A 21100-nucleotide genomic window follows, 5' to 3' on the forward strand; every position below is an offset into this window, starting at 1 on the left:
AAAATATCAGAAAAAGAAATTAAGGAAACAATCTCATTTACCATTATATCAAAAAGAATAAAATACCAAGGAATAAACCTACCTAAGGAAGCCAAGTCCTATACTCTGAAAACTATAAAATGCAATGAAAGAAACTAAAGACAACACAAACAGATAAAAAGTTATACGGTGTTCTTGGACTAGAAGAATCAACATCGTTAAAATGAACATACTGTGCAAGAATCTACAGATTCAATGCAATTCCCATCAAATTACCAACAGCATTTTTCACAGAACTAGAACAGAAAATTTTAAAATTTGTACAGAAACACAAAGAAGGTCCCGAATATCCAAAACAATCTTGAGAAAGAATAGAGCTGGAGGAATCATGCTTGCTCTCTGACTTTATACAACAAAGCTATAGCAATCGAAACAGAATGGTACTGGCATAAAAACAGACATATATAATCGAACAGGATAAATCTGAAGTAAGTCAGACAGAGTAAGACTAATATCACATGATATCACATGTGGAATCTAAAAAAATGATACAAATGAAATTACTTACAAAGCAGAAACAGACTCACCAACATAGAGAAAACAAACTTATGGTTACCAACAGTGGGGCTGCGGGTAGAGATAAATTAGGAGTTTAGGATTAACATATACACACTCCTACATAGAAAACAGATAAATGACAAAGACAAATGTAATATCTTATATTTAAATCCCGTGGTCATGTATGGATGTGAGAGTTGGACTGTGAAGAAGGCTGACCGCCGAAGAATCGATGCTTTTGAACTGTGGTGTTGGAGAAGACTCTTGAGAGTCCCTTATACTGCAAGGAGATCCAACCAGTCCATTCTAGAGGAGATCAATCCTGGATGTTCATTGGAGGGACTGATGCTAAAGCTGAAACTGCAATACTTTGGCCACCTCATGCGACGAGTTGACTCACTGGAAAAGACTCTGATGCTGGGAAAGGTTGGGGGCGGGAGGAGAAGGGGACGACGGAGAATGAGATGGCTGGATGGCATCACCGACTCTGTGGACATGAGTTTGAGTGAACTCCAGGAGTTGGTGATGGACAGGGAGGCCTGGCGTGCTGTGATTCATGGGGTCGCGGAGAGTCGGACACGACTGAGCGACTGAACTGAACTGAACTGACATAGAAAACAGATAAATGACAAAGACAAATGTAATATCTTATATTTAAAAAGAATCTAAATATATGTTTGTTTTGTTTTAGTAACTAAGTCGTGTGCAACTCTTTTGTGAACCCTTTAAAATCTACAAAGTAACTAGAAATTCTTTTAAAGATCAGTTTTCCATTGCCCGTGGAAAACCATTTACTAATTATCAAGTAATTCTGGTAAAACTTAATTTCCACCACCCTATCCATTTATTTATTCTTATTGCTCCCACAATGATTTTTAACATTACAAATATTACAAATAACCACTACTCTCTTCTATTAAAAGTCTTCAGTGACTCCTATTTCCTACAAATAAAATTCAAATTCTTAAGCATGAAATACCAGACTTTCCTGGCAATCCTATTGCTAACTTCCTGCACCCCCGAGTCCCAGAAGCATGCCATACACCAAATGTTCCACACTGTTCTAAATATTCCTTGACTTTTTCTTCTTCCCAAAATACTTTTTTTTTATTAATCACATCCTATCCTTCTACCTGGCAAACTTACATTTTACCTTTAAGAGGCAGCTTAAATGTCTTCCTCTTTGACCCATTTGGATAATATCTGGTAGAATTCAAAAACTCAATAAAAGATCCTAAACCATATGTAACATTATTTCTTACTGATGTTTGCAATCAGCACAGAAGAATCTTTATAACATTATTTCATTTTGCTATGGTTTCTACTCTGTGAAGAAAATTCCTATTTTCATAGTTATAAAATACTTTGGGATGATGTGCTGCTATTTTTGATGATGCAGGTTTTTATATAATCTTTAAAATATTAAATTATTTTAAAGTCAGTTTGGAAAATACTTTAAATCAAGTTGAAAATATTACAGCAAAAGAACTTTATCAAAACAGAATTTATATAACTTTGGTGCCTGGCCTTGCCTAAAACTTTCTGTGGAACTCATACTAGATTTTCTTACTATTTACCAAAGCTAAAATGGAATACACTACTTTAATAAGAAGTTGGTCAGGACTAAAAGATTTAAAGGATTGTATCATGGACTGATCCTCACTATCTAATAAGGAAATGACTTTAATGAATACCTACTATGCTACACCCTGGAGAAGGACATGGCAACCCACTCCAGTGTTCTTTCCTGGAGAATCCCATGGACGGAGGAGCCTGGCAGACTACAGTCCATGGGGTCGTAAGAGTCAGACACAACTTAGCTACTAAACCACCACCGCTATGCTACACTGTGTAACTGGTATCCATTTCAACCTTCTCCCTTCTTTTAAAACAGGAAAAGAAAACCAGACTTTTATGTGGTAAGAACCAGATTCTTATTAGGAACAGGGGTAGGAATGAGAAAATAGATACCAAATATTTAAAAGGCCACTTCACATGATCATTTACACTATCTCTCCACTGGTCTTTTTACTTTCTTATTTCACATTTCCAAGAATTCATGGTATAGTGCTTATGTAATTTTAACAGTTACTTATACAGAACAACTGTTCTGATAGGTTATGGTTCAAGAATATATAGGAAAAGATGGGAAAAAAAGAAGAAAAAGATTTCATCAGAGGATTAAAATCTTTATATATATATATATATATAAAAAAGCAAATGAAAATTCTGGAACTAAGTAACACAGCACATGAAAACAGGAACTCAATGAATGGATTTACAGCTGACCAAAAAGAGCAGAAAAGAGTAGAATAAAGGTCTAGTGGACTGGAAGACAGATCAACAGAAAATGTCCAAACTGAAGTTCAGAGAGATGAAAGTCAGGAAATTATAAGTCCAGAGGGGGGAAAAAAAACTTAGAAAAGTCAGAAAATAATTTATGATGAATAGATCTAAAGTTATAGTAACATGACATTTAATAATTCTTATAAGTTTTCTTTTGTATGGATTTAACATCTAATAAGGAAGAAAGCTGATCGCTGAAGAATTGATGTTTTTGAACTGTGGTGTTGGAGAAAACTCTTGAGAGTCCCTTGGACTGCAAGGAGATCCAACTAGTCCATTCTAAAGGAGATCAATCCTGGGTGTTCATTGGAAGGACTGATGCTAAAGCTGAAACTCCAATACTTTGGCCACCTCATGCGACGAGTTGACTCACTGGAAAAGACTCTGATGCTGGGAAAGGTTGGGGGCGGGAGGAGAAGGGGACGACAGAGAATGAGATGGCTGGATGGCATCACCGACTCTGTGGACATGAGTTTGAGTGAACTCCGGGAGTTGGTGATGGACAGGGAGGCCTGGTGTGCTGTGATTCATGGGGTCGCAGAGAGTCAGACACGACTGAGCGACTGAACTGAACTGAAACTGAACTGAACTGAAAAAAGGATAATACAAAGCAAGGACAGTCCCATCTTTTTCACTTGCTATTCCATATATACCACAGTGCTGAACTCAACAAGTTTTCCTTCTAGTGAGAAAAGTTATAGAATGACTCATAAACTTTTTTTAAAAAAGTCATTCTAAAACTATGAAAATCACATAAAGAAAAATGTCTTCAACAAAACTTCTTAAATTACTTCAGGTTACTTGCAGTTGATATACACCATGATACCTCATTAAAATGTAACTAATACAAATGCTGTCAAAATCAACACAAAAAATTCCAAAGTGACAGGAATCACTTCATGTTTCATGAGGTACAACCTAATGCCTGGGAGAACATCTTATCTTTTTTTTATAGGGTATAAAGAGCATCTTATCTTCAGCTGCAGTCTCCAACCACATGGATGTATGTCCAATGCTTCATTGGATAAAAAGACTCTGACTAAGCAACAATCATTTTTCCTTAACCAAGCGGTCCACAACAGCAAAGGCAGGACAAGGCCTGGCTAGAAATTCAGGCTGAAACGGGAGTGTAGGAGAAGACGACAATGAGGAGGAAAGTGAGATGTCAACACGGACAACCTTTCATGTCATGCATTGAGAATCTCTTTCCTGACTGCAATAAGTAGATACTGAGACAGCACACACACAACACATACTCCTGAACTTACACTGTACACAAAGATCATCAGTAAAGGTTAGGCTTCCCCAGGTATGGGGAAGATGCCAATGATAGAGGGAGGTGTGGCCTTTGAAAACTTGCGTCCCATTCAACATTACAACTTCACTGATCATTGCATCAGATTTTACAATTCATCACTCATTAGAGAGAATAAGGCTGGATATAGAGAAACTTCTCATGGAACTAACCCAGGAGGTGACTGATTGAAAAGGAGGGGGAAATGTGAGAAATACTTAAGAAATAAATGATTGTTGGGTATGGCTGTGTGAAATGAGCAAGACGGAAAAGTTCTTTTACTCATTAGAAAATACAGGTACAAGTACTTTAGGCTTTCCAGAACCTATGAAAAGGTATAAAAAAAAAAAAAAAGATATGGTTCCAAAACATAAAAGGAAAACTACAAAACTAAAGTTAATTCCAAAAGCAATTTTATTTCAAAACACAAACAACAGCAAAAATATATACATTTGATATGGGATACAGTATTTGATAATAGTATAAGATGGAAGCCTCTAAATGAGTACAAACATGAGTACAAGCCTACAAACATCTTAAAATAGAACTAACAGAAAAGAAAATGGTGTCTTGTTTTTGGTCTTATGAAATGGCTAAATAACAGTGTCACCAACTATTAAAGGGAATACAAGCGTATTTGGTAGGAAATACCAAAGCTGATGAGCTTGGTTTTGGACATACTGAGGTTGAGGTGCCTATGGAACAACTTGAGTTCAACAACTTATTCCTAATTTTAGGGCCCGTTTAATACAGAAAATACATGATGAACAATGACAACAACATAATGAACACTGATGGCAGTAAATTCAAACTGCCCCCCTACTTCAGTGGATCACACATTCTGTTTAACTGATGTTATTTGGGAGCATCATTAGTTGAAATGGGAGTATCAGATAAAATTAATATATAAATCAATACAACTATTTCACATTCTGTTTAACACTTCCCTGCCATACATCTAGTTCAGAACTAAGAGAATCATATTTCAGCATTTAAATTGCTCACAAAGCATATTCACAAATTCCCCACCTCCACTACAACTCCTTTTACTATCTCTTTGCCATGTAAAAACTTTATGATGATTGTTCCATAACAAAAGGAAAGCTGCATGTTACACAAGGCCTATACATCAAACTCATGTTGATCTATTCCTCAATCCAATTCTAGGATTTCTGGGCCAGAGTGGACAGTGAGTGATTATAAATAAAGTCACGAATAGCAATAGCGAGGGTGAGAGGGCCGGAAGGAGGAAGAGCTGGGAAGACTGGGGTGCTACTTGTCTCTAAATTGAGTTCTTCACTCCAGGGCATATGATGCAGTCATTCAGTAAAATCAGCATTATAACCACATTATGAAAGGCAATGTGGTATAATGGAAAGTATCTGAACTTTGCAGTGTGGCAAAACTGAGTTCCAATTCTAGCTTTCGAACTTGCTACGGAATCTCAGAAGAAGGTGGGGAGATGGCAAAAAATGGAAAAGGAAGAGTGTGCAGATTTCTTTCTTTCCTCTCACCCCACCTCCTTCTTCCTTCGTTTGGCCTATGAGCCCGTAGTTAAAGGCTTATCTGCCCCAGGCACTCAGACGGCTATCTATTTGGATATGTGATGTCACAGAATTCTAAAATTATAAAATGGTAAGAGTAGAAAGATGAAGAAGATGGCTTCAAGAATATAGCTGATTTGCCCCAAATCAATCTTTTAGTTTATTTAGTGGCAGCAGGAATAGGTATTTGCATTCCCAGCCCAGATGTTTTTCCCCTCTATGTCACAACTTAAACCTGGAAAATATATAATTAATTAACTGAAGAGGGATTTACATTTTATAATTTTCCATAAGGAGCAAATTTCCATGAATTCCTATTAACAACCTCTGTTCTCCAAGTATGCCACCGATTCCAAATTCAGCATGAAGAAATACTGAATTATATTCGTTTGCCAGAAAGATTAATAATAAATCTGGTGGATGGGAGTAAAGAGCAGTCCTGTTCACTTACCAAGCATAAGTGATTGGAGGAGTTAAACATGGTCATACCAGAGTCCTAAGCTACATTTTCTATTGTCTGTGGTTACCAAAAGAAATGCTATTTCTTTGACTTCTTTCTTAAATGAAGTTTCTACTTTTAAATCTTTTCCAAACAACATATAAGAGAATGCACACGTGAACAAACGGAGTGAACAAAGACAACTGATAATTACTCTGAGCCTCTGGAGAGGCAACAATGTGGAGTGATGAAGAGCACAGACTCTGAAACCCAGCTGCTTAAGTTCAAATCCCAGCTACATGAATTTTTAACTGTATGACCCTGGCCAAGCTCCTCAACCTCTAGGTCCTCTGTTTCCTTATTTATAAAGTGGAGACAGTAATTGTACACACATCCTAGACCTGTTACGAAGAGGTTAGAGGCCTAGGAGGAGGTAGGCCCAACAGATAAGCATGCTGTTGTATTATTGTTCTGTTATTACTGCAGGGTTAATGGATATATTTGTTTCTGGCCACTGTGCTGTAAGCTAAGAACAGACAAAATGCCAGGCAAATTTCAATAGATAGGAAAGAGCCAGGAGTTCCCAAGGAAAGCTGCCTGAACCAAAAGCCAATTTAAGAGAAATGACATTGGCTTTAATTTTAGAAGTCACAAAGATCTTTTCTCTTTAGTTCCTTTCCTTATTCAAGAAATAGATGGGCGCTGACACAGCAGGACAGATGGGAGGGAACGGGTAAGATGAAATATAAGAAAGCAGCTACAATAAAAATGCCTTAAAAGTTCTTAATTACTGAGTGCTACCATTCATGAGGAATTTTTAAGAGTCTCAAAGCTATTAAAATGGTAATTAGGTCCCAAGAAAACAAGAACCAATTCAATTACATGCTGGATGCTTTCAAAATTTAAAGCCCTCTATTAAGAGGGTTTTGAACGAGGCACAATTATAATTACAGGTCCATGACCAACCTTAAAGCCAAAGTGTAGGTTCCTGGCTGACGCTGGCTCTCCCGAATGAGGTAGCTCCCCTCAGCTACACTCAAGAGCTGGTCTGCAGCTTCTCGGGAGATCATGCCGTGAAACCTAAGAAACAAAGTCAATTCAGAAACTGCAAGCTTTCCACCTTTTTTGATAAAACAAAACCTCCCACCTTCTCCTGCAGTTTTCTAGACAAAGCACTGCCATGTAGTCGGAGGGGAGCAGTTGGGTTTAACTGTGCTTGTGTTTCCCAGGGCCTGGCCCTGGGCCGGCTTCTCTGGAGTGACAAGAACAGCACTGAAGTAGCTCTCCAATCCATTTAACAATCAAGGAATCAAAATTCACTTCTATCTCCAGGAAGATCAACCGCCTCTCTCAAGAGGACAGTTCCCTTCTTATGTAGCTGCCTGACCATATGGACATGCTAAAAAATACACCGAAACATGTCCCACTTCCTTTCTTCACACCAGTGGCACTGCTTCAAAATTCTGGCTCAGAGTCTATGGTTGGCAATTTTCCAGGACCCTGGGTTGCCCTTAATTGGCATGATTGCCCAATAATGTGCATAATCTGTATCAGTGCATACTCAAGCCAAGAGCCAACAACTGTAACACTTGCTTTCACTCCCTGCTAAAACACTATTTTTCATTAACAGAGAAAAAAGGAGGAGTAAGAATAAACATAAATAACACATTCCTTATGTAAAACATGGCAGGTTCACCTATAACATTCTGACATAAAACACTGGAAAATTTAAAAACATCAATGGTAACTAATCATTAGTATTAAAAATATAAAATCACCCTGTATTCGTATGGTGATGCACAATTTACAAAGAACCTACACATATATTATATCCTTTTATTAACTCAAAGAAAACTGAATTGAGCAAATGCTCAAGTGAGACTGTAGCTTTTAAAGGTATAAAAAAATCCAAACAGTCCCTTGAATTTGGAATGATACATTGAAAAGGCCCTGAAATGGTACAATAATAATTTAAGAACTTTATGAGAGTTCAAGTGGCAACCTTTTGTAACTTTTCTCGTGGGGAAGATTTGGTCTTTCTCAATTTACGTCTTAAAGTAGCTCGTGTAACTATGCTCAATTAGAACAACATGTTTTAGACAACATGACAATCAGAATAACAACGTTTAATGTTGGCTCCTGGAATTTCTTATCTCCATAAATTTCCTCAATCGTTCAGAACCAGATCCACTCTGATTCTGTTGGAACAAGAAGATGGTAGCCTATCCCTGGTAATAACACATATATTAGATTATCAGATTGATATTTAAAGTTTACATGATATCAATTAATTGAGAAAATTTAACATCTCCTTGCTTTTAAAAGCTCAATTAATTTAAAAGGAAATATCATTCAAGGAAACTAATTTTGGGACAAAACTTGATGATGGTATTTAAAGACTCTTAAAACTATTTGTACCAGTTGACCCAAAATTTCCATCCCAGTAAAACCTTTATGCACTAAGATATTTCTTATAGTATTACCTTTAATACTATAGTTTAAATTCAGCCTACCAGCCAAAAGCGTAGAAATGACTAAACTATAGTATAACCATAAAGAACACCACTGGCTCCCCACAACTCATAAGCACCTAGGTTTTACTTATAAGAGGCCTGAAAATGTAAAAAGAGCTTTAGATAAAAATACTTGTTTTAGACATTATTGTTTATCTGAAAGATAAATGAATTTGGGGAATGATAGGATTATAGGTGGTTTTTGTTCTCTTCCCCAAAGGGCTATATTTCTATTTTTTAAAATAATTAGAAGAATCAAGGACTTTAAAAATCATTACATTTTTCATAAAATAGAAAAATGCTCATTATTAATATTGAATCAGGTTACAAAAATTATATGTATAGTAACTCATTAAGAAATTTGGAAAAACCATTAAGAAAATAGATCTTCAGAAGATAATACTTCAACTTTTTAACACTAGTTATTTCTAGGTAGAAACTGACTTATAGAAAATTGGAAAATAAAAGTATAAATGTAGAATAAACCACCCATATCCTACTACAGATATGTGTGTCTATGTAGCTATATGTTTAATATATACATACATACAAACATATACATTCCCTCATATACAACTAGTATTCTTTACTTTACATGGTTTGCATCTTTATGTCAGCATTGTGTGCACATTTTTCCCAAGTTATTTTTCACAATACTTATCTTTATGTTCTCTATTTTTACCAACTATAATTACATTTATAGTCAGAAAAATAATTTAACTCAATCAAACTTGAACACTTCTCTCCTCCTGCTTTTATTTTTTACTAAAAGCATCCATTTACCTGTTTCATATTCCAATCTATAAAATGCTTTCTGATAATCCATACTTACTCTCTTCCGTAATACTTTGGTCTATTTTCTACCTATTGGGAAAGAGAAGAAGGATATTTATGAAACGGAAATGCTCAGAATACAACTCAACATTTTGAACATGTGACAAACTAAAGCATATATTAAGAGAAAGAACTGTAATAAGATTAGAAAAATCAGAGCCTAGAGTCCCAATTCTATCAGCAGATTGACTATTTCATTTGGACTGGTCACTTCATCTCCCAGACCTTTTTCTTACACCCGGGGCAGATTCATGTCAATGTATGGCAAAACCAACCAATATAATATTGTAAAATAATTCAGTTCAGTTCAGTTCAGTCGCTCAGTCGTGTCCGACTCTCCGTGACCCCATGAATCACAGCACGCCAGGCCTCCCTGTCTATCACCAACTCCCGGAGTTCACCCAAACTCATGTCCATAGAGTCGGTGATGCCATCCAGCCATCTCATTCTCTGTGGTCCCCTTCTCCTCCCGCCCCCAACCTTTCCCAGCATCCTCCAATAAAAAAAAAAAAAAACACTGTGCTTGTAAAAACAGTTACACTAAATTATCTTTCATTTCTAGGATTTTATGAATCTGAAAAAAAAATTTACATCACTTTATTCAAAAAGTAAAACAAAACATCCAAAACCTTAATGCCACGGTTGTGTCAGAACAGACTGTGGCTTTCTCTCCCATCAGCCCCCTTCCTGTTACACCATACTCCCCATTCTGTTAACATCGCCGTATAATCCTGCCCCTTTGTTTGCCCATTCAGCTCTTCCTTTACCACAGTCTACCTCTCCAAGAGCTTTTCCTGCTCTGTGTGCTCATTGTATCCAAGGAAAGGTCCAAAAGAATAGATTCCAAGGAATTTTCCTGGGGTAGACTTAGAATATTAGACCTGTTCATTCAAGAGACATTTATTTAGTGGCAAAGAAGTGGCAGGCATCATCATAACTGTAATATGACAAAACCAGTCGTTACTCTTGAGATTTACATTCTGATGATGAGAGACAGACAATTAGGAGGTTTGAAGAAACAAAACGAACGAGAAAATAGGAAGCAGTAATAAGTGCTATAATGAAGAATGAGTAAGAGAAAAGGGAGGACTGATGAGATATTCAGGTTGGGCGATTAGGAGAGACTTCTCTGAGATGACCTTTAAACTGGGTCTTGACAGAAATGGAATAAGGGGGTTGCTTATTGTAGTAGTCCACTGTAGACACCATGGACTACATTCACTGAGTTCATGCTAGGTGTTATAATAACATTTCTGAATCATTTAATGCTCACAATGAGATAAATTATTCTACTTCATCCTCATAAGATAGTATTATCATTCTCATTATACTGCTGAAGAAAACTGAGAATCAGCGTGGTTAGCGAATTTGTTCAAGGTTACTTGGTAGAACCCAAGGTGAAACTGGGATTCTTACTCTGAAATAGCAAGAAGGGACCAAACCCTTTGTCTGTGTGACACTGACTCATCTAAATTAAATATGGCAGTTTCCCAAAGCATCTCAATCTATCCTTTTGGTGACTATCTCCCTTCATCTCCACACAGAGCCTGACCACCAAGTTTAGGTTACCTACCCATGGGTCATTAAGGTCTGCTACTGTTATCAGCAAGCTTGAGATATTTATTCATATTTGAGAAATAAATTTTGCAGTTCAACGAAATGTATGATCTATAGCATATGCTGCTGGCTTATCTAGCCCAGATCATTGTCTTTGAGCTATTTTCGAATTCTCTAAAATGTAGGTAACTGATACATACACACATACACTTTTCCTGTGTGGCAGTGGTTTAATTGATTTCTTCCTTAGTCCTTCTCAGGGGAAAAACAGGCTTTGTCTTTAAGTGCAATTCATCTCAACATTCCTTGAATCTCTATAAATATATGCTATTTTATAGACTTTTCCTTTGAACTGATTATTAACATTTGCCTGGTTTCTTCCTATGAGAAAATACATTTTAAACACATGTTCATCTTTATTTCTGTGGGAGAGACACAATGTTACCTTTTACTGAAAATTGTAGTTATGTAACACTTTACCCTTTAGGAATCCTGTTGTCTGTTGAAGTTGCAGTCAAGTCATTTATATTCTCAAAAGTAAATTCCACCTGATTTGTTCTTGTTGCATAATTTCTCTGCTCATAAAACTCAGTGTGCTAAAAATATGCCAACTGGTCCCCACGGTTACAGAGGAAGAGCAGGGCCACAAATCTATTTTTGTTTAAAAGCAAACCTTTGCTTTTGAGAGAAAAATTTAATCTTCAGGTCTTAAATAACTAATTTAAGGTTTTATAGTATTGTATGATCGGAGAAGGCAATGGCAAGCCACTCCAGTACTCCTGCCTGGAAAATCCCATGGACAGAGGAGCCTGGTGGGCTACAGCCCATGGGGTCACTACTAGTCGGACAAGACTGAGCGACTTCACTTTCACTTTTCACTTTCACACACTGGAGAAGGAAATGGCAACCCACTCCAGTGTTCTTACCTGGAGAATCCCAGGGATGGCGGAGCCTGGTGGGCTGCCATCTACGGGGTCACACAGAGTCGGACACGACTGAAGTGACTTAGCAGCAGCAGCAGTATTGTATGATGAAATGTTATCTGGAACAACTGTGCAGTGTTTATTCAAACTAAAAACATGTAAACCCCTGGTACTGACTGTAGAGGAACACTGACACACGTATACCTGAAGATATGTGTAAGAATGCTCACTGAGCACTGCTCACTATCATTTTTAAAGTGGAAATAAACACACACCAACAGAGGGATAACTAAACTGCTTTACAGTATAAACGATATGCATGGCTTGAAGGAATAAGGTAGCTCTAAAGGAACTAACACGAAGAGGTCACCAAGACAAACTACTGAATACAAACATAAGCTGTAACAGTAATACAGTATGACGTCATTTAGGAAAATCACTTGTGCACGCAATAATATGTATCGACAGCACAGAGAGAGATCTGGAAAAATATATGCCAAATTCAAATGATACCTTAAGGAAGCTGAGAGATAATTAACTGAGAGGCCCTTGGGAAAGGCAAAATGGGACTTTAGGACTGCCTGTAAAATAATCTTTTAACAAAGAATATCACCATAAAAAAACAGAAATCAAGAATAACTTTTGTACAAACTAACAGTGGAGTCTCAGACACATTAGAATGGTTCCCCAAGATTTTGAGACCATGGCCTTTCCCTCAAATTGTGATATCTTTGTAGGTGGCTAAAGATAAAGAATATCACCATAAAAAACCAGAAATCAAGAATAACTTTTGTACAAACTAACAGTGGAGTCTCAGACACATTAGAATGGTCCCCCAAGATTTTGAGGAGATCATGGCCTTTCCCTCAAATTGTGATATCTTTGTAGGTGGCTAAAGATAAATTACCTTATCAGGCATATGTGACCGAGGTAAAAACAGAGGAAAGGTCTCGAATACACTCTACTCATTAATGAGAATCTGGGACAAGGACAAGTAGTAGTGAACACTGAGGAACTGCTAGCCCCAAATGGTATGGCAGTCAGTGGCACTGAAACTGAGCAGGACTCTGTTTTCAGCAAACTTGCCATATTTTCTGCAGGGCTCTCCCAGGTACAGTAGCCTCTCCTTGTCCCCTATTTCTTGTATGTAAAAAAAGGTTTTAGTCTCGTAGACCTTTCCTGAGTTCCAAAGAGGAAACTCAAGTAGTTACTAGTTAGGGAAGAATCAAGCAGTTTCTCAAGTAGTAGAAACAAAAGAAAAGCAGTCAAGAAACAATAGCTCAGCAATAAAAGCACCCAAGTTCCCCCTCAAGGGATACACACAACAATCTGACATGTATTTTGAGTTACTCTGCAGGAACTAAGACCCACACCAGGCAGAGGATGGGGACTGTGTGCTGACCACAAGCATGTATATTCTAGACTGGCTGGAACCAGAGAGTTAATGATTAGGATTCTTAAACACCACCCCATGACCTCACCATCTACCAATGAGAACAAAGTCATTTCCCCTGCAACCCTCAGCCCAATGTTGCCTTAAAAAAAAACCTTCCATGAAAGCCATTGAAGAGTTCTGTTCTTTTCATCAGGAGCTGCCCATTCTCTGCTTAGCTGGGCAACAGGTGTTGTACTTTCCTTCGCCAAACCCAGTGTCAGTAAATTATGTTGCAAGTGTGAAGGCAAGTTTGGTTCAGTAACAGGGTTACAACCCAAGACAAATAGTGATTACACATTTGATAGTTCTGCATTGGTCTACTATATGCTTCCATTGATTGCCTAAGCAATCATCTTCATAAGACAATTAATTTTGGCCTTATATTGCTGAATAATTTTTTTCCTTTACCCAAAATATCTTGAATTAAAAGAAATTAGGTAAACATTGTTGATTAACACAGTACTGATACAAGCAACAGTAAGTTCAAAACAATATTCACACACCAATTTACATCTCTGCATTTTTATAATGGAACTGTCAAATAAACTTAAATACAAACTAATTCTTTTTTTCTCTTACTTAGGTAGTGAAGGGGATCAGTTCATGCCACTTTAGCATAAGGATTATTTTGAGCTGAAGGCAATTAAGAAAGAGCAAACACAGGAAGAGACATCTGCCCTCCCCATCTGTGTCTAAAACTAGGGCGTAGATTTAACTTCCCGTTGTAAAGGCATCCTCTTCTCCTGAAACAGGAGCAGAAGAACCTAACTTCAGAGACAACAATGATCACCCAAGATGACTTGAATCTGCATAATTAACCCTTACCAAGTAGCCCTTACTTACCGTACAGTTCCTAAATACCTTCCAACAGCTTACCACCTCTCTTGGAAGCCCCGACTCCTGTTTCCTTTGTCTCTTTTACACACTTGACTATTCCTTGTTAAAATGGTGTATAAGCCCCTGGGTGTAACTGCCTCTTGGGGTTTTCATTTACCTGCTTTGAGCCCTTCCTCACCAAAGTGCATATGAAATAAATCTTTTCTGTTAATACCTCTTTTGTTAAGTTTAATTTGTAGGCCCAGACACTGAATTTAAGAGGACAGAGGTTTTTCCTGTCCTACATGTTTAGGGGATGTCTCAGTTCAGTTCAGTTCAGTTGTCTAAGGTATCATTATTTAAGTAGTGACTTGGGATAGTCTTTTCAAACTCACAGACTACAGCATTACCCTGATAATCAAATTAAAGGATTAATCGATAATATAACCAACTTACTATCAATCTGAAATGGATTCAAATGAAATCATACAAATGATTATAAATAATCCTAAAACTAGTTTACTTGCAGATAGATCAAACTGGGAATTTTAATGTTATATGCAAGTAATAAAAATGTATGTGTGTTTACAAACATTTTTATGCTTATTTCTAAGTTTCTTAAGTTCATAATAATAGTCAAAGACCTTGTTTCAGACAAAAACTGGTTGAAGTCAATGTGGCTAAGACGTGATTGTAAATCAGCACTTGTGCTGAATTATATGCTTTGCTTTCTCTAATTTTCTATATTTAGTAGGTAACATTTTTTTATGATAGCATATAATGGGTAGATAAAATGAGAAAGGAGGAGAACAAAAATATTCCTAACTAAAAATAAAAGGTTTTGTAGTTTGGTCTGCATAAATGTTGTATGTCCTTCCACCACAGAAAGAAAACTTTCTTTCAGTTCAGTTCAGTTCAGTCGCTCAGTCGTGTCCGACTCTCCGCGACCCCATGAATCACAGCACGCCAGGCCTCCCTATCTATCACCAACTCCCGGAGTTCACTCAAACTCATGTCCACAGAGTTGGTGATGCCATCCAGCCATCTCATCCTCTGTCGTCCCCTTCTCCTCCCGCCCCCAACCTTTCCCAGCATCAGAGTCTTTTCCAGTGAGTCAACTCGTCGCTAATCTACCATTATTGAATATAACATAAAGTGCATAATATAAGAATTTGATAGCTAAACAGATGCCATTCTACAATATTTTAAATGTCAATGGAATCCATCAAATTAACATTTATTGTAGAACTTTGTAAGTAATGACCTACTTTCTTCATACATAAAACATTTTAATCAAATTCATCAAACCACACTCTTCCAAATTAAAGTCTTAATTCTTATATTTTATTTTCCACAAAAACAAAAAGAACTTATTTTATATAGAAATGTTTTGCTCTCCAAAGAAAAATTGAAAACAGCAGAAATTTTAAAATATATATATTTAATAATTGTTAATCCTCTCCTCTCCCACAATAATACAGATTCATGTTTTGGATTACTTCTTTAATGAAACCCTATTCATGGCCATAGTTCAAAACAGTAGTTCTAAAAAAATGTTTTTTCCAATTTAAATTCAATTTTAAAGAATATATAATTCTGAAGACAAAATCACTAGAATAATTAACTAAAACAGAACACTTCCAAAATGTTCAGTGCTGTTCCTTCCTAACAGTGGGTCTGACCTAGTCAGACATCACAAGTCAGACATCAATACTTCCCTTTTGTTTATATTTGAACAATGGTACGTAGAGGCAGCCACTTTACACTTAGTCTGGAATTCTATAGGATGCTTCCTGAAAGGGTATAAATACATGAAATGTTAAGGAATATGACCTTGGCCAAATATTATTAATATTTCAGGCAGCAACCTAGAGGATGTATATAAAGCCTATATACAAAAATAAAAATGCTTTCAACTGTCAAAATTTTATTTTGTACCCTTTTTCAAAATGACTCAGTTAACTGGGGGCATGAAAGAGGGGAGAGGGAAGAAAAAAACTGCATTTGGTGTCTGCTTCCTACAATGGTAGATTTTGAATTAAAGACTTGTAAGTCAGTAAATACTCAAATCGAGCTTTGGATCTATTTTTATTTCCTATGTTAAAGCGGAGGGGAGGACGACAGAGAATGAGGAGAGGATTAAAGGGGAGGAAGAGGAAAGGGAAGACTAAGAGGAGGAGGCGCTAACTTAAAACAGCGCAAAGACAACCAAAGACTAAGATCAGATACTCTGTAAGGACGTGCAGCATGCAGACAATACAGTTTTCCATTGAAGAACACACTTTCCACTACATTTTCAAAATTACTGTTTCTTCTCATGCATTTACACCACAAAAAAAAGTCAACATGGACAACATTATTGTTTCGTCGCTAAGCTGTGTCCAACTCTTTTGCCACCCCTTGGGCTGTAACTCACCAGGCTCCTCTGTCCATGGGATTTCCCAGGCAAGAATACTAGAGTGGGTTGCCATTTCCTTCTCCAGGGGATCTTTCTGACCCAGGGATCGAACTCATGTCTCCTCCACCAGCAGGTGAACTCTTTACTACTATGCCACCAGGGAAGCCAATAATGTGGATAACAGACTTCAACAAACCAAAAGAACAAAATAAAAACCACAAGAAAAAGCAGTGCCAGCACAGTGAAGGAGTGGGTACCTGTCAAAGAACTACATATTAACAAATGATGTGTAGGGAAAAGGTGACAAAAAAACAAGATCAAGAAGTGCCATGCAACTTACAAAGGCTGTCCAACTTTTTATCCTCCATTAATTGTAAACTCCAAATATGAAAAGGAATACATCAAGGCTTTATATTGTCACCCTGCTTATTTAACTTATATGCAGAGTACATCATGAGAAACGCTGGGCTGGAGGAAGCACAAGCTGGAATCAAGATTGCCAGGAGAAATATCAATAACCTCAAATATGCAGATGACACCACCCTTATGGCAGAAAGTGAAGAGGAACTAAAAAGCCTCTTGATGAAAGTGAAAGAGGAGAGTGAAAAGGTTGGCTTGAAGCTCACCATTCAGAAAACTAAGGTCATGGCATCGAGTCCCATCACTTCATGGGAAATAGATGGGGAAACAGTGTCAGACTTTATTTTTTGGGGCTCCAAAATCACTGCAGATGATGACTGCAGCCATGAAATTAAAAGATGCTTACTCCTTGGAAGGAAAGTTATGATCAACCTAGACAGCATATTCAAAAGCAGAGACAGTACTTTGCCAACAAAGGTCCGTCTAGTCAAGGCTATGGTTTTTCCCGTGGTCTTATATGGGTGTGAGAGTTGGACTATAAAGAAAGCTGATCGCCGAAGAATTGATGCTTTTGAACTGTGGTGTTGGAGAAGACTCTCGAGAGTCCCTTGAACTGCAAGGAGATCCAACCAGTCCATCCTAAAGAAGATCAGTCCTGAGTGTTCATTGGAAGGACTGATGTTGAAGCTGAAACTTCAATACTGTGGCCACCTGATGTGAAGAGCTGACTCATTTGAAAAGACCCTGATGCTGGGAAAGATTGAGGGCAGGAGAGGAGAGGGACGACGGAGGATGAGATGGTTGGATGGCATCACTGACTCAATGGACATGAGTTCAGGTAAACTCCTGGAGTTGGTGCTGGACAGCGAGGCCTGGCGCGCTGCAGTTCATGGGGTCGCAAAGAGTCGGACACGACTGAGAGACTGAACTGAACTGAATAGTAAAATAAACTTCTCGGTTCCTACCTTCCTCCTCAATTCCATAACATTCTTGGTGGTATTGTAACTGAGCAAGGGCTTGTATGCCTAAAGCGTAGAAAGCAAAACCCTGACAGTAGGTGTTTACAGTAAAGTTAGGGTGTATGTCAGGGCTCCTAGCAAGGGAACAGGAGACAAACCTCAGATTCCCACTTCGTCTTTGAATTAGCATGTTTTTTTAAATAGGGGAAAGTGGCTAGGATTAATTATGGTCTCGTGATGTTTCTTAATCACAGTTTCAAGAGTCAAGATGTCTCAGGTTTATGATTCTCTCGTTGGTAGTTTATGGCTCAGGGGTCTGTTAGCTTATCTTGCCTTGGATAAACCACCTAGTTTGAACACTAATGATGATATTTATAATAGCAATTTCAGGACATTAATGACTTTATCAACAACGGTAATTTTAGTTATCTGATTCTGGTTGATCCATGTTCAATTAGCACAGGTCAGGGTGAGTGGTACTCAATTGCAATATTTAGATCAAAATTTGAAGTATTAAGAATACAGGATACTTTCCATGGCACTTTATACTTTATCCAAGAAAACACTAATCTTCAGCATGCCAAATAGGATAGCTCTCTGTGTTGTTGGATTTTACAAATTCAATAAAGAATATTTATATTTTTAAAATTACTATACAGGGACTTGTGAAAGCCAGGTATTCAGCTTCTTAATATTAGTTACTTTTTTTATTAGTAAACTATATTAGGAAGGTGAATAGGTAAATTTTAAAAAATAAACTTTTTTTCCCACTATTTTCCCACCTTAGATTCAAGTAATTTCTAGTAGTAGGGCTAAAGAGGTGGAAACTGTCAATCTGTTTATGTTAAAAGTTCAACAGTAAAGGCACTGTTCTGGAACTGTAGCTGTGATCCCTTTTTAAATGTACTTCTACATCAAGCCATCATTAATTTTTTTACACCAAAGCATAAAGATGACATTAAAATAAGGTGAAAGCAGGTTTTTGAATGGATAGGTTGATTTTTAAATAGTTGGTTTAATAACTCAATACTACTACTGAACATTAAAAAAATGCTTTCCAAATACAGCACATAATGTAAGTGTTAAATAAGGGATCATCACAACACCCAAGAGACATATGAGCGTGATAATCTTTATTTTTATACAGTCAAAAGTTAAGCTATAGGCTGTGTCAGCACAGAGGTAATCAGAACTGAAGAGTACAATTTCAATTAAACGGCTTTCCTCCCACTCCTGTACCAAACTCATACTCTCACCTAGCAGAGCATGTCCCCTGAAACACAATAAATGTTAAATATGTGCCCTGTACCTCCCATTCATTTATTTAACAAGACTTTATTAAGCACCTATACTTATGTGTCAAGCAATGTTCAGAGCACCTGGGAAATATTAGTGAACAAAATAGAGTTGTGATATCTTTACTCTCATGGAGCTTATATTCAAGAAAAGGAAGAAGGCAATAAACATAATAGGTAACGAAATTATACAATATGTTACAGATTGAGAAGTGTTACGGAAACAAAGATAGGTGAGGACTGGAAATGCCGGGGGTGATAAAGTATAATTTTATTTTATTTATTTTTCTTTTTTTTTTATTGGAGGCTAATTATTTTACAATATTATATTGGTTGGTTTTGCCATACACTGAAATGAATCCGCCCCGGGTGTACATGAGTTCCCCTTCCTGAACCCCCCTCCCACCTCCTTCCTCCCTTTATCCTCCCTCTGGGTCATCCCCGCACACCAGCCTCAAGCATCCTGTAACATGCATCGACCCTGAACTGGTGATTCGTTTCACATATGACAACATACATGTTTCAATGCCATTCTCCCAAATCATCCCACCCTCACCCTCTCCCACAGAGTCCCAAAGACTGTTCTATACATCTGTGTCTCTTTTGCTGTCTCGTATACAGGGTTATCATTTGCATCTTTCTAAATTCCATATATATGTGTTAGTATACTGTATTGGTGTTTTTCTTTCTGGCTTACTTCACTCTGTATAATAGGCTCCAGTTTCATCCACCTCATTAGAACTGGTTCAAATGCATTCTTTTTAATGGTTAATGCTCCATTGTGTATATGTACCAAAGCTTTCTTATCCATTCGTCTGCAGATGGACATCTAGGTTGCTTCCATGTCCTGGCTATTATAAACAGTGCTGCAATGAACATTGGAGTACATGTGTCTCTTTCAATTCTGGTTTCCTCAGTGTGTATGCCCAGGAGTGCGATTGCTGGATCATATGGCAGTTCTATTTCCAGTTTTCTGAGGAATCTCCACACTGTTCTCCATAGTGGCTGTACTAGTTGGCATTCCCACCAACAGTGTAAGAGGGTTCCCTTCTCTCCACACCCTCTCCAGCATTTATTGCATGTAGACTTTTGGATAGCAGCCATTCTGACTGGTGTGAAATGGTATCTCATTGTGGTTTTGATTTGCATTTCTCTGATTATGAGGGATGTTGAGCATTTTTTCATGTGTTTGTTAGCCATCTTTATGTCCACTTTGGAGAAATGTCTGTTTAGTTCTTTGGCCCATTTTTTGATTGGGTCATTTATTTTTCTGGAATTGAGCTGCAGGAGCTGCTTGTATATTTTGGAGATTAATCCTTTATCAGTTGCTTCATTTGCTATTATTTTCTCCCATTCTGAAGGCTGTCTTTTCACCTTACTTATAGTTTCCTTTGCTGTGCAGAAGCTTTTGATTTTAATTAGCTCCCATTTGTTTCTTTTTGCTTTTATTTCCAATATTCAGGGAGGTGAGTCTTGGAGGATCCTGCTGTGATTTATGTCGGAGAGTGCTTTGCCTACATTCTCCTCTAGAAGTTTTATAGAATCTGGTCTTACATTTAGCTCTCTAATCCATTTTGAGTTTATTTTGGTGTATGGTGTTAGGAAGTGTTCTAGTTTCATTCTTTTACAAGTGGCTGACCAGTTTTCCCAGCACCACTTGTTAAAGAGACTGTCTTTTCTCCATTTTATATTCTTGCCTCCTTTGTCAAAGATAAGGTGTCCATAGGTGCGTGGATTTATCTCTGGGCTTTCTATTTTGTTCCATTGATCTATATTTCTGTCTTTATGCCAGTACCATACTGTCTTGATGACTGTGGCTTTGTAGTAGAGCCTGAAGTCCGGCAGGTTGA

General features: G+C 37.4%; 1 protein-coding gene across 2 annotated transcripts in view; it reads right to left on the reverse strand.

Moving 5' to 3' along the window:
• Positions 1 to 21100, reverse strand: part of CHN1 (chimerin 1) — a 212560-nt gene that overhangs the window by 124113 nt on the left and 67347 nt on the right. For both annotated transcript variants that reach the window (XM_055397656.2, XM_088830214.1), the window contains exons 5-6: positions 9506 to 9537; positions 7127 to 7240 (exon numbers count right to left, since the gene is read on the reverse strand). In XM_055397656.2, the coding sequence (XP_055253631.1) occupies positions 7127 to 7240; positions 9506 to 9537 (146 nt within the window). The remainder of the gene's footprint in view (positions 1 to 7126; positions 7241 to 9505; positions 9538 to 21100) is intronic.

The sequence above is a fragment of the Moschus berezovskii genome, chromosome 2 (genome assembly GCF_049115385.1).
Source record: "Moschus berezovskii isolate FMDL1 chromosome 2, NW_MosBer_1.0, whole genome shotgun sequence".
Lineage (NCBI taxonomy): Eukaryota > Metazoa > Chordata > Mammalia > Artiodactyla > Moschidae > Moschus > Moschus berezovskii.